Consider the following 16,862-nt stretch of genomic DNA (forward strand, 5'->3'; position numbering starts at 1 on the left):
CAAAACAACCTAGAAAACAATTGACAACGCCTATTTTATCATAACTTTTTTCTACTTTTATACAGTATTATTAATATAAATATTAACAGTTAAAATATTTCGATGTTGAAACATCCTGTATATAGAAGTTTAAGGTGCGTTATCAAATGTATAGATTTATTAACTATAGGAGTTTTTCGTTTATTCCATCTATTGACAATTGTTTTTTTTTAAATACCAGATGTAGATGTCACATTCAATGATAAATCTATACTGAGAGAAGAAATTATTAACCAACCGTGTTTGTAGTTAAAGAGATTTAAATCCATTCAGTATTGTGCCTAATTCAGTCTAAAGGTTTCTTCAATCTTAAATTACATTTATGTAATTTGAATGCAAAATATGTTAGAATTTATTTCTATTATGCATGTTAAATGCACTGGTTCTATTGTTTCCCATATTATTAACATTGTAATGAACGATTCTGTTTATTTAGTCACCGTCTAGTCATTAGATGTTAAGGCTGTGAAAAGACATTTGAGTGTAGCAGAGTTCTGATCGTGTTCTGGAAAAGAACTTTATCTATTTACCATAAGATTCAAATTCAAATGTATGTATATAAATGTTGAATAGAGACAAATTTGTAAATGTAAACAATTTTAAAATAAAATATATCTGTTAAATAGATAGAAATATTTGAAATCAATCGGTAATATCAGATTGCGTTTGTGAGGTTGTAACGGGTAAGGAAGAAATTGGAACTGATTGATGTAAGTTGTACATAAAATTGTAAACATATCTAAGTTAAAATAATAAATGTTTCCTAATATAACTGAATATCTCGTTTTAATTTATGAAAACCATCTTACTAGGCCGATTTAACTGTAATTGAAAATGTTGTGGTTATAAAATACCAGCTTTCGCCGACGACTCCGTCCACGTCCATTCTTCCAGAATTTCATCTAGATCCGTTCAAAACTTTAGGCTGCAAACTATTATTAAGGGCCCGTCCCACCAAATTGTAAATTGTCTGATAACTATCCAACTTTTAAAATATGTGATGGACATATCGGATTTCGTTACCTTATCAGATAGTGATGGCATTTTTAAGCTATCAGAGCCTGTATCATGCTGTAGTGCGACAGGCCCTTAATATCTTTATAAATCATAGCTAAAGCATGCTACAAACTCTCAGTATTGACTATTTTAATTATAATATAAACTTTTAAATCTATCAGAACTGAACGTAAATTGCGGTCTTATATACTTCCCAATTTTCACATGGTATTTGTGTAGAACTGGCAATAGCATTCTAAAATTAGAGTAAATACAATTGGAATTTTCATTATGAGGTGACTCATATCAGACTTTCCTCAAACAAACGCTCGGGAAAGTCCAGACATCGAAACATCATAATAAATACCGATGCGGTCTATAAAGCTGATACAAATTGATTTACACAGACATTTGTATCCCGAATCCAGTTAACCCAATTGCTATATCGTCGAATAAATCATCTACATATAGGATAAGGCCGTGTTCAGAAGGACAACGAAAATATACAATGAAGGCTATAGCCGTCTCTCTGGAGTATTATCGAAACATTTTCTCGAAACTTCATCATCATCATCATCACCAGCTCGCTATATGTCCCCACCGAGGGGCTCGGAGCCTACCCTAAATTAGGGTGATTAGGCCATAGTCAACCACGCTGGCCCAGTGCGGGTTGGTCGACTTCACACACATCTTTGAATTTCTTCGCCGATATGTGCAGGTTGCATCACGATGTTTTCCTTCACCGTAAGAACGTCGGGCAAATTATGTACATATGAAAATTCGAAAAATCGAAAATCACATTGGTACATGGCGGGATTCGAAGCCAAGACCTGTAGATTACAAGTCAAGTGCTTAAACCACTGAGCCACCGACGCTCTCGAAACTTACACTGTTAATAATAAAAACTAACAGTTTTTAGTTTAAAAGCTGTATTTTTTTAAATAATAAGCACTTTGTTGTATCAAACTCGATATTTCAAGTGTGGAGTTGGAATTTTAAAATGCCGAATTACATGTGTAGAGACCCTAACTACATTTATCTTGGTGAATAAAGAAGTACCTGCATATAGTAAAAATTTTATTTACCGTCATAAATTGAACAGCTTAGATATTAAGACATTATAGTAATGCATTTTCGTTAAACAGTTCTGTAAATAAATAGATTTTAAATAAATGTAGAGTTCACGATAGCGATATCACTATTGAATAAAATTAAATGATATTGATTTGTATGATTGGGGTGAGATATTTAATGTGTTGTCGTGTGTACGGCACACGCGCTCTTTGCGAAACAAATCAGAATCGCGTCTCGTAGCGCTCGAGATGAGAGGGGTGCGCACCCCCCGCCCGCCTCGCAGCTGCGTGCACCAATCGATCTGTGGACCGCTACAACTTCACTCCGCGATCAACTGTCGATGTCAACGTTACTACCCGAAAAAAAAACTTAAAAAAAAACATCCTATTTTGTAATGAATTAAGTCTAAGTTAGCAGTATGGAGGGGCGGAGGACCTGGGATGGGATGCCTTTGGGGGAGTCCCACTCGCCGCCGCAGTCGGTGCCGGGGCGAAGGACCCCGCTGGGTGCTGTGGGGCTCGGCGGGTTCTACATGCAGGGCGGGCAGCCTCCGCCTCCCCAGCACTGCTATCCCACGGATGAGAATCAGCCGGAGCCGGGAACCAGCTATGCTCAAAGGTTAGTTTACATTTTCGTCGAGGCTTCTGTTTACATAATTACGTGAAAAAGCAATTTATACATTGACAGTATCACCAAATTATATTTTGCGTTTTCCTTCTTCATTCTATTTATGATGTTCTTATTTCATCTAATTGTATTGTTATCCTTTTATTTCTTATAACAAAAAAAGTAACTGTTATAATGTGTGTATACGTCACCATTTATGTTTTAATTCTTTTTTTGTAATGTGTAAACGAGTACTTGATCACGAACCTTCCAACAGAGATGTGGACGGAAAACTCAAACTAGTCTAAAAGTACGTAATAAGTGCCTAATCATCACCTTACTCTTGCAGATCTACACGTCATATTAGGTACATACCTAATCTAAACATTAATACGAAGTATACTTTAATAGGCTAACATAAAAAATAGTTTAGATCAATTATTTTGTTGTAATTCTTAGACACTGATGACTTTGTTATTGGTACGATAAAAAGTTTATTTAATTAAATACATTTTCCCGTTTTCTGTGACAGTTGTGATGTGGCCAGATTTACATCTAATGCAACATCTGTGCGTAATTTGCCAATAAACTGTGCACCCCATATTCATGCGTATTTTACTTGCAGTCTCCATGATTTCCATTGATCACTGTAAACCATAGACTTACGCGAGGTATAGACAGGACGCAATAAAATTATATATGAAGAATCGTTATAGACTCAAATCCTTTATTTAGAACTGCTAGTAAGATCAAGCTTAAAAGAAAAAAAAATTGTTTGTGAATTGTAAACAAAATTAATGAAACATACAGAATTCGTAGGCTGTGTAATATTTCGTACAATATAAATTAGTATTATAGTAAAATATTGTATTGGCAAGTCTATTCTATTTATTGGTCAGAAATCATCCCTCTGGGTCGTTAACGTTGCTCGAACAAAGGCCGTCCGCGGGGAGTTAAGCACTTGTTCCGCCGCGCGACTGCGCTCCCTCGCCGCTAATACGAGGGTACTATTGTTAAACTACCCCACAGACGATATTCATTGCACCAAATGTAATATTATATTCTAAATTAAATTTAGATGACACATGGACAAAGTACCATTGTTTTGATAAATAATAGTAGAACTTTCGACCAATTTAATGAAATAAACGTTCGATCGTAATGTTTCGATTTTAAGTTTTATCGTCTCTGTATATGTTCGTAAGGCTTCGACCAAAAATTGAGAAGAAAGTATTTTTGTAATAACGTTATATTTTAAAAGCATAAATTTTAATGAAACGGTACTATCATGATTGTAATTAAACTCCTATGAAACATAATTTTGTAAATTATTACAGACCGATGGGAGAAGGGAAAGGTAAACAAAAGATGCGCCAAGGGAAGACAGTGAGACTTAACATTAACGCCAGAGAACGGAGACGAATGCATGATCTGGTAATTATTTTACATTCTATTATCAACAAAATCGCAACAACCAACAAATAACATTTCAATGCACATCCCTACTGAATAATATAAATGAATTTAAAAATTATTTTATGTTTCTGACAAACTTTCAGAATGACGCCCTAGATGAACTCCGCGGAGTCATACCTTACGCCCACTCGCCGTCCGTGCGAAAGCTGTCCAAGATAGCAACCCTCCTCCTCGCCAAGAACTACATCCTGATGCAGGCCAGCGCACTTGACGAGTTACGAAGGTAAAGAACTTCAAACATTCAAATTTACATTGATACAAAAACACTTATAAAAAAGTAGCAAAACAAGAAAATAAGATACGATAAATAAAAGTAGCAAGACAACAAAATAAGATACGATAAAAAAGTAGCAAGAAAAGAAAATAAGATACGATAAAAAAGTAGCAAGACAACAAAATAAGATACGATAAAAAAAGCAGCAAGACAAGAAAATAAAATACGATAAAAAAAGCAGCAAGACAAGAAAATAAGATACGATAAAAAAGTAGCAAGACAAGAAAATAAGATACGAAAAAAAGTAGCAAGACAAGAAAATAAGATACGATAAAAAAAGTAGCAAGAAAATAAAATACGATAAAAAAGTAGCAAGACAAGAAAATAAGATACGAAAAAAGTAGCAAGACAAGAAAATAAGATACGATAAAAAAGTAGCAAGAAAAGAAAATAAGATGCGATTAAAAAAAGTAGCAAGACAAGAAAATAAGATAAGATATACTGTCGTCTTCATTCGCAGTGTTGCATTTACAGAACTGACTTGCACATATGTTTAACTAACTGTTGGTCGCGTCTGTCCGTGCTAAAATAAAAATTGTAATATTATAAGTATAGCTTATGTTATCACCGAGTAATGTAGTTATTTATTGATGAAACGATTTTGAAAATCGGTACAATAGTCTTTGAGTTATTTCGAAACTTACAAAACTAAAAATCTTTCCTTATTACAATATTAATTTATATTAGTTCGTTCTGGTATTTTTAAATACATTACTACTATTTTCCAGATTGGTAGCTTACCTTCAGAGCACAGCGTCTGCTGCAGGCATCGTGCCGCCGCCCGGGTTCGACCTGACGAGCTTTCCCGCAGCCGCCAAGCTGCTCCAGCCCCCCACCGGACCCCCCGCACCCTCCGAGCCGCCATCTTGAGAACCAGCTGTCAAAGTAGAACCATAAGTATTTCGCCATAACTAGATTATATTATAATAGTAATATGTAAATTAAAATTGATACGATAAAAGTACGTTTTATAAAGTAAATATAAATTATAGCCTGGATGGTATTTAAATGTTTTAAGTTTAAGCTTTCCTTTATTTAAACAAAGGGATAGCAAACATTTGTAAGTTATTCTTATTGTATTTTCAAGCACAAACTACAGTGTTTTAGACAAAATATTTGTAGCTCGGAAAAACATTTTTTTTTTCACATAGAATATTTAGCTACAAGTCAAATATGTACATTAACATATTCTCTATTAAGTAGTTATAATGGTTACTTGTATTCGTATTTCTTACAACTACGGCCATTGTATTGATTAAAGTAGGATAATATTTAACACCAAAAATATAGAGATAAAAATTGTAGAATAAAGTATTAATAGAAAGGATGTACTGAAATAAGATTACGAGTAAATTTAAGATTTAAAATTAATTTATCGCTTATCAACTTAATTATTATGTTGTGACGAAATCATTAATTAAAAGCCTTGATTTAAATACGTAATCGGCCTGCTTAGGCCACACAAAGGTATTGATAATACTTTAACACATGTTCGCGCGAGTCGCTGCGTAAAGCACAATTTTAAATGTAGCGAGTCGTAGCGCCATAATAGAACGGGTCCTACGTGCCTTTGACCTTGGACCGACAAGATATTTGAAATGAACTATAGGCCCGAAAAAACACCACCCTCCTTTGTTAGTTGGCAAGAAAAAGGTCATACTGAAAAGTTTATATAATTTTTTTTTATTTGATTTGTAACATTTTCCATACATATGTACTTCTTCTCTATGACTACTATTTTACATATTTTCAAGGTTTTAACGCTTTTTATATTGTGTTGCAAGCTAATAATAAATATATTTAAGTATATATTTAAGTATAGTTATGATACAATATGTTATAGTAGCTGTCCAAGTCTCAAATTGAAGAAATTGTATATATTAGTAGTAAGCCATACATATAACGTATTAATTATACTTAGAAGAATGAATATAAAGACTAATATAAATGTGCAAAAGAAAGATTATAACTAATTTCAAGCTTATTTGGATAAGATATTTGTAACGAGAAAAGATTTGTAGTCGTACAGCCTTACAAATAAACGAGGTATAAAGTTAAACTTAGGAATAAACTAAGTATAAGCTAAATTTGCACTAATATTTGCTTATACTCAATTTATTTCTAAATTTAATTTTATATCGCTATTATTTGGAAGGCTGTAAAATTCTATATTAAGATACGGTTGTAGTTTGTAATTTTAAGAAAGTATGAAAGTAGCTCCAGTGACGGAGAAAAGCGAAGCAAAAGTTTAGTATAGTACGGATATATTATGCGGAGATATATACATAAATAGGCAGGATAATAATAATGATTTCAGTTTGAAATTTCAGTATTTCACCCAAACAGAATGAAGTTTATTACAAATTAATTGGTATTACAATTATTTTAAGTAGAAATCTGTCGACTTGTACTTTCAAACAAATTTTGTTCCTTAATTTCTTATCTCGTTTGTTGTTTTCTCATTGTAAATGAGAGAATAGACCCTAAGATAGAACAGAAGTAGAAAGAACCTTTCAAAAACAATGCATTTAAAACTTCTAATTGCCATTCATAGTTTATCTTTATGGTTAGAGCATTTGTAATCGAAGGTAATCGTAATATTTAAGTAATTTAAGTGACATAATTTGTACCGACATAAAATATGAGGTTCTTACATGTATTATGTCGGTTCCAATGTATGGTTCTTGTAAATATCTCGATGAGAGGAAATAGGAGTCCATGTGCCAAATCAAGTAGTGACTGTAAATATGCTTTTAAATTAAGAAATAGCAGACTTATGATATATAAGTTTTTAAGTCATTCGAGTCCGTATTTAGTCAAATAATGTTATTTAAAATAACTCTGTAGACTACGTTTGCTCATATTTTAACGTTAAACAGAAATATAAATAAGTATTTAGTGTTACGCTTTTGAAATTAGAGTAATTTTATATCTTTTTTTAAAAACAAAACTTGTCGACAACGCAGCTAAATGTTAATTTTTAAATTCCATTTTTCGAACAATAACAAATACAATAGTGATTTGTGCTTTCTGGTTTTTAATAAATACTAACTGTTACACGCGATTTCGACCACGCAATATTAAGATAAAAAAGTAGCCTATAGTATGCCCGTCTATGTCAGCTACCCTTTATTGAAAGTCCGCTTGAAATCGGTCCTGCCGTTTCGGAGATTACCCGGAAAAGACGGGGCTTGCGGACAGATAGACAGACAAAAAAAGATGCATTTTTATTTATCACCAACGCAAATACTTTATCTTCCCGAAATCTGGAATTTTTCCTTTCATTTTACAAACAGACACTCCAATTTTATTACATATAGATGAAGTAACTACATGAATATGATTATTAATGTGTTAAAATGCTACCAAACATCCATACAAGCTTTTTCGTAAAGCTTATTTATTGTACGTAATTCTTAAGACTTTCATTTGCTGTTAACTTTAAGCGACAATTTCATATTTAATAATAATTCATAGGAATAAGACATAAAATAAACTGCAATTTTAAGCTCAGATAAATCTCGTAATTAATTTTAATACAGATAATGTATAAATATTTATATAAATGTTTTATGCCAAAGTAAATTGTGATTATTTCTAGGGTAATTTTAAAATAATAATAACCATTATTGTGGAAATGAAAATAAAAATATAGAAAATGTATTTTGTGTTGTTCACTACCTTTACCTTTACCTTGTGTTATTGTACTTCATATAAATATTTAAATGAATTCATTTTTCCATTCAAAATTATTGGAGTCAAAATCAAATTGCGATCAATCCAATCCAAGGGTCTTTTGGCCCTGAAGAAAAGCGCTCTCTATCGACTGTTTCTATAGCCTAGTAAGCTTAAAACCTTGCTGCGGAAAAAAAAGAAATTATTAACGTGGTTGTTAAAAGCTTTTGAATCCTACAACATTTTATTTTTATTAAATTACTAGCTCTTTCCGTGCGGCTTCATCATAAAAACGTTATAAAAACGTTATTTTATTGTTTACATGTCTCAAATTATCAATTACAAATGTCAAAATGACATGACATGATGATAAAGCATGGCAACCTTGCTTCCTTAATGTTGGCAGCAACTTATGGTCTCTTTCCCACATTAGGGTTTTTATCCAAAATATTTATCCCCTAAGTTTAATGGCGTAAAAATATAGAGCCTAAAACCAGTCCCCATAAGCGTTTTGATAATGTGCCAATAGATGGCGTTATCACAAGTAATTGCAGAACCACGCCCTCGGTAACGATCGAGGCCACAGAACACATTCACTGGGTTTCCATTACAGAAAGATCTGTATACAACATTGGCTCACCTAAAATTATTTTCCCAAAAGCAAAGATAAAGTTTACTGTAGTTACACGCTGTCAGTGTAAGACAACTCTGGTGAAAAGTTAAGAGGTTTTATGCATACATTTAGGTATATTATGATTTTATTACAGTAATTTTAGTGACACTACAAGAGATGGTCAAGAGAAGGCGTCGTGAGACTCTGGAATCAGGAAACGAATCTGAAGGCGAATAACATTGTATGGTGCCGGAGGCCTAATTTTTGTCCTTTTCCTTCCCACCCTTTTCATAATAGGAATGGATGAGAAGGAAAAGTGGATTTGACGGTGGAGGAGACGCATAGGAAGGAAAAATATCCTTTCTATGTGCGTCTCCTTGTCCGTCAATAAAGGGTAGGTAACGCATCTGCAATTGCGGATGCATATGGGCAGCGGTCGCTTTTCATTTCGGTGGATTCTGGTGACCGCTTGCTCGTTCGCCACCTTATAACATTAAAAAAGTAAGTCTCTTTTTTTGGGTGGTGGCATCGACCAGTTTCGGACCCCGGTGAAAAAATACCGATTCCTACCCGCTTTTTTTTTACATACTACCGCACCACTTCAGTCAGCCCGTGAATATGGCGCATGCAACTGAGCCGAAATATCGGGAGCTAAAACAACCCAACCGTGATAAAAAAAAACCCGTATCTTACGAACATTATAGCCGTCAAATAATAATACTAATATTATAAATGCGAAAGTTTAGATGGATGGATTTTTGTAAAAGTTTGTATCCTAAACGACTTAACTGATTTCAATAAAATTAGGTATAGAAGTAAAGGATAGCCTGGAAGAACATATGGGCTACTCAATTTTGTTTTATTTTAATTCCAAGGGGACGGAGTCGCAGGCGAAAGCTAATCTTTTTTTTTTTATAACATAAAGTGGCAAACGAGCAAGCGGCCACCTGGATCCGCCAAAATGGCGAAATATATAATTTTCATTTTTATAATTAGTTATAATAAGGTCTCACGAAAGTTTAAACAATTTAAATACAAGTCTCTGTTGAAAAGCCTCATCTACTAAGGTAACAGAAGTCCAAAAGCTCTTAAACTGTAGTATCTGCTAGGAGTATTCCATTGGTGTTGCAAGGGGGCGCTGCTCCTTATAAAATTTATGGTTGCGGTTCCCCTAGATTTAGCTTACATCATCGACTGGCTCCCGTGACGGGAATAAAGACTTGTGTTAAACTGGTAGAGTCGTTTGTGGAAATTTTTTCACTACATTGTTTTTTTTTTATGTAACTACTTATAACTGACGATCTTTGTGATCACTATGTATTATCTGCTAATTATAAATATCAATAATCACTACTATGTATACTAAAACACTATGTAATTTAAATAGAATTTCACTGGAAAGCAATTGCAGCCTGTGATGAACGTAAGCGAACTTGAGGCGGTATAGCGGTGTAGCACGAAATTTAATCTTCCCCCGTCTACCACCCGACTGCCCCTGCTCCACGACCCTACCCAACTCTCCCCACCCTCCCCAGCCATCTAACGCCTACACCACCTAACGACAACAGACATACATATAGATTATTCATACTATAATTTACGTCTTTACTTATAGTAATAACCAAGCAAGTCTTTGTTTTACAAACGTTACCATGACGGCCAGAAAACTTAGCTATATATAAAGGTAGCTTGTACCTAGGTACGGCACGATACGACGAGAACACTACATATACAGAACCTCCGTACCATACAATATACAAGACTGTATACAGTGAACATTGTAGTAAAATCAAATAAATGAGATAAAACATAAAATATATATGTATAAATACTTTTTTACTCAAGCTTATTAGTACTAAATTAAGTGACTGCCAATACATTCTCAATGTTTTCTGTTGATGTTTGTGTAGTGAAAATTCACACTTATTATTGTATAACTTGTCACAGTAAACTTATGTAACACCTTTATCGGTTCTGGTATTTCAACACTTAGTAATTTAGATAATTTTAAAAGTTACGACAGGGAGAAAGTCTTTAGAAACACGTTGCTAAAACAGCAGCGATAATAATCTTATGGCAGTTTCAATTTCAACGACCGTTGCTAAGCAAAATGACGTCATCCAGATTTGCAACATTTATATTAATATTGAATATCAAAAAGTTATACATAGCATGACGGTTGAGAGTTGCCGTAAGTATACATTAAACGCTACATCCAAAGAAATCTGCTTTCCTCTAGGTAAATTTAATAACTGCATTAATTATTTGTCAGAAAACGATCCAGACAATATAAGCAGCATCTCTTTAATTTAGTTATACTGTAAAAGCTGAATGAGTGAGCGGGAAAGCACTATCAGTACATCGCTTTCGCCCTCTGTGAAAGCCTCCTGAAAATATCTATTGATTATCGTATATATGCGGGTTGGTATGTACAGTTCGCCCTATATTATGTAGACTGGCGCGCTGTCGAGTGCCAATTTATTTGAAGAACGTTCGCATATTGTTGAACTGGCTGACGTCCTCATTAGCACTTGGTGGTAGCCATTAGTGACAATTCTAACACTAAACGAACCCTCAAACAAGTTAAGGAAAATCGACCGAATACTTTCTTTAGCAACGGTAGTCTGTTAAAAAGATTTTACTCCTCCCTCCTTAATCATCGTCCTGCTCTCCCCCCTATCGGCTGTTATGTAATATGTTGACCTTTTAATTAATATTTTCCTCAACTTTTAGAACTTTTCTTACTACTTATCGAGGATTAATAAATTTTCTTTAATAAGGTAATGAATTAAGAGAAGCTTGATTGCGACGTATGGAAGTAGTATGTACATGCTGTGCTGACTCTCTAAATAAACAATCTCTCTAAATAAATAAATAAATCAATGTTCTTCCTTTTAACTTAATAGTTAAATTGCTTTTAGTCAAATATTATTCTAACAAAAAGTAATTACATTCAAATTGTAACAGCGACTCAATATAACGGTTTAATATCGTCATGACACCGTTTCTGGTAGGCTTATAATAATGAAACTCCTGTAATGTGTTGTTATCTCTCTCGTCGTCTTTTAAAAAAGAGAGACAGAATTAAGTTTTTGGGCGTGAGTTTATGCAATGGAAACCTAGCGTTTCAGACAGGGACGAGTTACTTCATCAGTTTGTGTAATGTTGCCATTGTATATTTTTTTCCGATACTAAGGCCAATGATAAAAAAATAGGATCAATAATTTACAACCTGAAACTTTTAACAAAATAATAAGAGTATCAATATATGTAAGATTTATGAAAAAAATTATTAACTCCTTTGTACTGCCTCTTTAAAAAAAAAGGACATTGTAAAGACGATTTCATAAAATTAAAGTAATGAAATTTCACATTTATTTTCATCTAACACGAACCTCCTCCAGTATATACGTAGTCTTGTAAAGAATGATGGCCACGTGCAGTATTAGTTTTCTAGGTGTGTATTATTCTGTAAGATAAGGCCGTAGTAGATCTTTTCCTTGCCGAGATACTTCGACAAACTGCTGTACCTTGCTCTACCTACTGTTTATAACACTGACATAATTTTTAAAACATACATCGTATTTTTAAATTATATGACTTCTGGAATTAAAAAATGCTCAACATTGGAATGAAAATTCATTAAAACATGGTACTCGTTTATAACATTAGTCAAAACGGATCGCGCTTGCGCGGTCCATCGGTGTACGAGGTGCGGCGCGGAGGGTCGCAAGGCCGAGGTGAAGTGAGGCGGGCAGGGTGAGGTAACGTCACGTCGAACAACGCAAGTTTTACCCTACTAAATTCGGTAGGTTCGCCGTTGTACTTGTTGTTGCATGTTAAAAGGACAATTGTAACAAGTCGCATATTACGTGCCTGCGTCGTCGCCCGAGAACCCAAGACTCGTCCAACACGGTTACGCGAGTTGAGAACTGCGAGAACGGTGCCTGCCTGTTGTTAAAAGTGGAATTTTTTCTGTGCAACGCGTCGTGGTTATTTTTACTTCTAATATTAATTTCAACGGAATGTGGTAATAAGTGACAGGAAAAGTGACGACTCACCAAGCAGTTGTAAAACGACAGAACAAGATAAAACGTTGGTATCAAAATAAGACAAAATAAATAAATAGGGAACAGAATACAACGGCCGTGGTGTGATAAAAAAAGACCTTATCTCTATTGCAGTAAAGTGATGTTCGGTTAAAAGCGTGACGTGATTTTGGACTGGGAAAATATGGAATTTTTGTTGACTGTTTGGTGGCAAAGCGAATAATGCATCGTGTGCTGGGATTGTCAGCAAGCGCTGCAGTATTGAAATAATCATCATGGATTGGAGAATTCGATGGCGCGCACATATGCGCCGGTGAAGTTTGTCGAGGCCACACACTTTTGAAACAGGTACCGGTTTTGAATTATCATTTTGTTTGATTTATAATGCTGCTCCGTTCAGGTCAGGCGCGTGCAGGTGTGTTGCATTCTACTCTCACGACGGTTTTTGTTATAGGCAAATTGAAACCAAATATTTCAATGAAACTTTTGTCTTTAAAATATTAATTTTACAAGTAGTTATACCTTTTTAATTGAATTCTATTATAGAGATATTCTATATGTGTGTTATATTACAGAACAATGGACGACATTCCTGGCCTATGTGATCAAGACATCAGCAAAGAAACAGATCAGGCTACAATGGAAGAAGGCAGACAGGAATGCTTGCAAGCTGTAAGAGATGAGAAGAGCAGTGACAGTGATTCTAACAGTGAGGACCTCAGTTCTAATGATGAACAAATCAATATAAATAGCAACTCTCAGTTTTATGAGAGCAGTGATAGTAAATTAGATTATGCTGTAAAAATAGATGACAATGATACATTAAGTGATATAGATGATATTAAAACTGATACAGCATCTGCTGACAGTGAGGACTCGGCCCTGGGTAGCCTTCCACCAGACAGCGGCCCTAATGATGATGATGATGCACAAGATAGATCAGATGGTAGTGATTGTGGTCTTGGACCAGACACAAGTGACAATTCTGAACAACCCAATTTCACCTTAGCACTACCTTGTAGTAGTGGCTTGAGTTCACAGGAGCATAATTCTAATGCTGAGAATTCTGGTGTTAATGATTCTTCTAGTGCTTTTAATCCTAATTTTGGTGATGAAAAATCTTTCAAAAGTAATATCAAGCGCAAATTAGACCAAACAGAAGATGACAATAGCCCAAAAACAAAAAGAGCAAAACAGGGTATACAGTTTGACAGTGTTACTGTTTTTTATTTCCCTAGAGCTCAAGGTTTCTCATGTGTCCCCTCGCAAGGAGGGTCCACTCTGGGTATGGAAAGGGAACACACACATGTGCAAAAATTCACATTACCAGAACATGCTCTAGAACAAAGGAGGTTACATAGACAAATTTTACAGCAGATTAAAAATGAACGCCACAACTTGCAAGGTGTCACTGTGTCATCCAGTGAGGATAGTGACACAGAGGAAGAGACAAGTGATATTTCTGAATCAGAGTTGGATCTTGATAGTTACTACTTCTTGCAACCTGTTCCTACTCGTCAAAGAAGAGCACTCTTACGTGCAGCAGGTGTGAGAAAAATTGAAGGCTTTGAAAAAGATGAATGCAGGGACATAAGAACGTCCCGTGAATTCTGTGGTTGTGCTTGCAAAGGAACATGCAATCCAGAAACCTGTTCTTGCAGCTTGGCTGGTATTAAATGTCAAGTTGACAGGTTAAACTTCCCTTGTGGTTGCACAAGAGAGGGCTGCTGTAACACCACAGGCAGAATTGAATTTAACCCTCTTAGAGTAAGAACACATTTCATAAATACATTAATGAGAATAGGCCTTGAAAAAAAAAATGAAGAACACCAAGAAGCAGCTAAGAGGCAATGGGAAGAAGTTTATAATGCAAGCACTTCTGCTTGCCTTAACACAACTTATGAGAGAGAAAGGTGTCTCAGCCAAGAAGATGGCTTAGTGCGTGATGTAAACTTAACACCTAGGGTAGAAGTAGAGTCATGTGTTAATTCGGGTAGTTTCAATAATGTTCATTGTGACATAAACACAACCAATAAAGAAGATGTCTCATATAGTTACACAAACAATGCAGCAGGTCATCTGTGTGTCAATGATAATGCTGTTGGACACTTTGAGGATAAAATCAATGAACATCACCACACTCCTTACACATCCAACATGCTACAAGGCAAAGGCCCACCTTACCCTACCTCCAGTGCTATGGCTTTCAGCACAATGTCAAACATGCAAAACTTTTCATGTGATCTCAACTATGTGTACGAGCAGCACACAGAGAGTCATAATTTTAAAAATCTAACTAGTTTTTCTGCATCTAGTTTTGAAGAATTTGCTCATACCTCACAAATATCCATGTACAATCATTATGGCCATCTATACATGCCTGATTACATGCACAAACCGAATCCAAGCATATCTGGCCACAGTTCTATGCCATACCATGTGGCACACAATCATTATGATGCTTATAAAAGTAACTCTGAATGTGTTAATATGGATAATAAAAACGGGTCTCAATATACAACTTTAATGACATATCAAAATAGCAATAGACTGCAGCCGGTTGAGAATGATGAAAATTGGTTCAGTCACAATACATTAATGACTTTAGATAATTGTGATCACATCACACAAGACAGTGTAAATGCTCAACCAACTCCAGTTGAGGCTACCACAGAGGCTGACTCTGCGGAAACTACAGAAAACTTTGGTGAACTTATAAAAAAAACAATGGTAGAATCTGTTACAGTGTAGTGAGTTTCTTGTTGTCTTTTAATTATTACAATTAAATGTTATTAAATTTTTAATTATATTGATTGGGGATGTCATACCTACTTATTTTTATTATGACCAGTGATTTTAATTTTTTAAGACATTTTTACAATACTTTAATTTTTCCAATAAATTATACAGATTTCATTGCATAGTCTTAGTTGTGTTGTTTTCTTTCATAAACCTATTCCAATTATTTAAGATCATGGAGTAAAAAGTTAATAAACCAATGTTATCTTACTAATATTATAAATGCGAAAGTTTAGATGGATGGATGGATGTTTGTTAGCGTTTGTAGCCTAAACGGCTGAACGGATCTACATGAAATTTGGCACAGGTTTAGAGCATAGTCTGGAAGAACATATAGGCTACTTTAAATCCCGGGAATAGTTACGGTTCCCGTGGGATTCATTAATTTAGTTTTTTAATGTTTACTCGATCATTCTGCAACTGTTCAACCTATCTTATTGAAATTTGGCACAGATGTAAAACAAAGTCTGGAGTACACATGGGATAAGGTTCATCCCCGAGAAAGGTCCGGTTCCCGGGATACGTAGCTTTTTGTTATTTATATAGTTCGTATGTTTTATAATACCACGCGGACAAAGTCGCGGGCAACAGCTCGTATATTACATATTACTATCATACAAATAGTTAAACAAAATATCATAAGTATATTTATTTTGGCCTTGAATGCGCTCGCGGTTAAGGGAATCTTTTCTTTTCAACTGAAATTCAAGTTAGCTGTTACATAACCGTGATAAACTATGATTGAGAAGGCTTATTTAAAATAGAATTTGGTTGTCATATACATTCTCCAATAAATTTCACTTCACTTTTATTACAAACGTACAACCTCGGGTAACATTATGTTAGATATTTCCACAAATGACTACCTTTAAAATATAGACGGACAGCCATATTAACAATACTTGTAAATTACTTTAAAACACAAACTGAACTCCAATGCGACAACGCAAATATGTCGAACGTTTCGTTGTGACGACTAGTAAAACACTGAACGCCGAGACTGCGACTGTATATTTTATAAAACTACCCCCCACTATTCCTTACGTTTCCTAATATTTTCTTAACAATATTGTTGTTTTAAATAAAGATAAATAGCACAGATTAACAAATAACTTTTAAGAATACAGAATACCAAATAGTTAAAAAACCGACTTCCAAACAAAATACACGAAAAACAAAACAAAATGCACTAAAAACAAAACAAAATATTCTCAAAAAAAAACAGTACACTAAAAAGTAACGAAATAATTCCTTGAAAATA

The 16,862-nt window shown here is 34.5% G+C and overlaps 2 protein-coding genes across 2 annotated transcripts; both read left to right on the plus strand.

The window, feature by feature from the left end:
- The first annotated feature begins 2,391 nt into the window (after positions 1-2,391).
- LOC106099764 (class E basic helix-loop-helix protein 22-like) lies at positions 2,392-5,402 on the plus strand. The gene is made up of 4 exons (XM_013278410.1): positions 2,392-2,727; positions 4,053-4,149; positions 4,275-4,414; positions 5,194-5,402. The coding sequence occupies exons 1-4, from the start codon at positions 2,528-2,530 to the stop codon at positions 5,333-5,335; spliced, it is 579 nt and encodes a 192-aa protein (XP_013133864.1). The 5' UTR covers positions 2,392-2,527; the 3' UTR covers positions 5,336-5,402.
- A 7,164-nt stretch (positions 5,403-12,566) lies between these two features.
- On the plus strand, positions 12,567-15,627 carry LOC106099762. Its single transcript, XM_013278407.1, has 2 exons — positions 12,567-13,150; positions 13,378-15,627. The coding sequence occupies exon 2, from the start codon at positions 13,382-13,384 to the stop codon at positions 15,551-15,553; it is 2,172 nt and encodes a 723-aa protein (XP_013133861.1). The 5' UTR covers positions 12,567-13,150; positions 13,378-13,381; the 3' UTR covers positions 15,554-15,627.
- Positions 15,628-16,862: the final 1,235 nt, after the last annotated feature.

This window comes from Papilio polytes, unplaced genomic scaffold, assembly GCF_000836215.1.
Source record: "Papilio polytes unplaced genomic scaffold, Ppol_1.0 DF824102.1, whole genome shotgun sequence".
Classification (NCBI taxonomy): Eukaryota; Metazoa; Arthropoda; class Insecta; order Lepidoptera; family Papilionidae; genus Papilio; species Papilio polytes.

Coding starts and splice junctions, on each gene's coding strand:
- LOC106099764 (XM_013278410.1), top strand. CDS start 2,528: ATGGAGGGGCGGAGGACCTGGGATGGGATGCCTTTGGGGGAGTCCCAC. Junction 2,728..4,052: donor GGAACCAGCTATGCTCAAAG/GTTAGTTTACAT, acceptor AAATTATTACAG/ACCGATGGGAGAAGGGAAAG. Junction 4,150..4,274: donor GGAGACGAATGCATGATCTG/GTAATTATTTTA, acceptor ACAAACTTTCAG/AATGACGCCCTAGATGAACT.
- LOC106099762 (XM_013278407.1), top strand. CDS start 13,382: ATGGACGACATTCCTGGCCTATGTGATCAAGACATCAGCAAAGAAACA.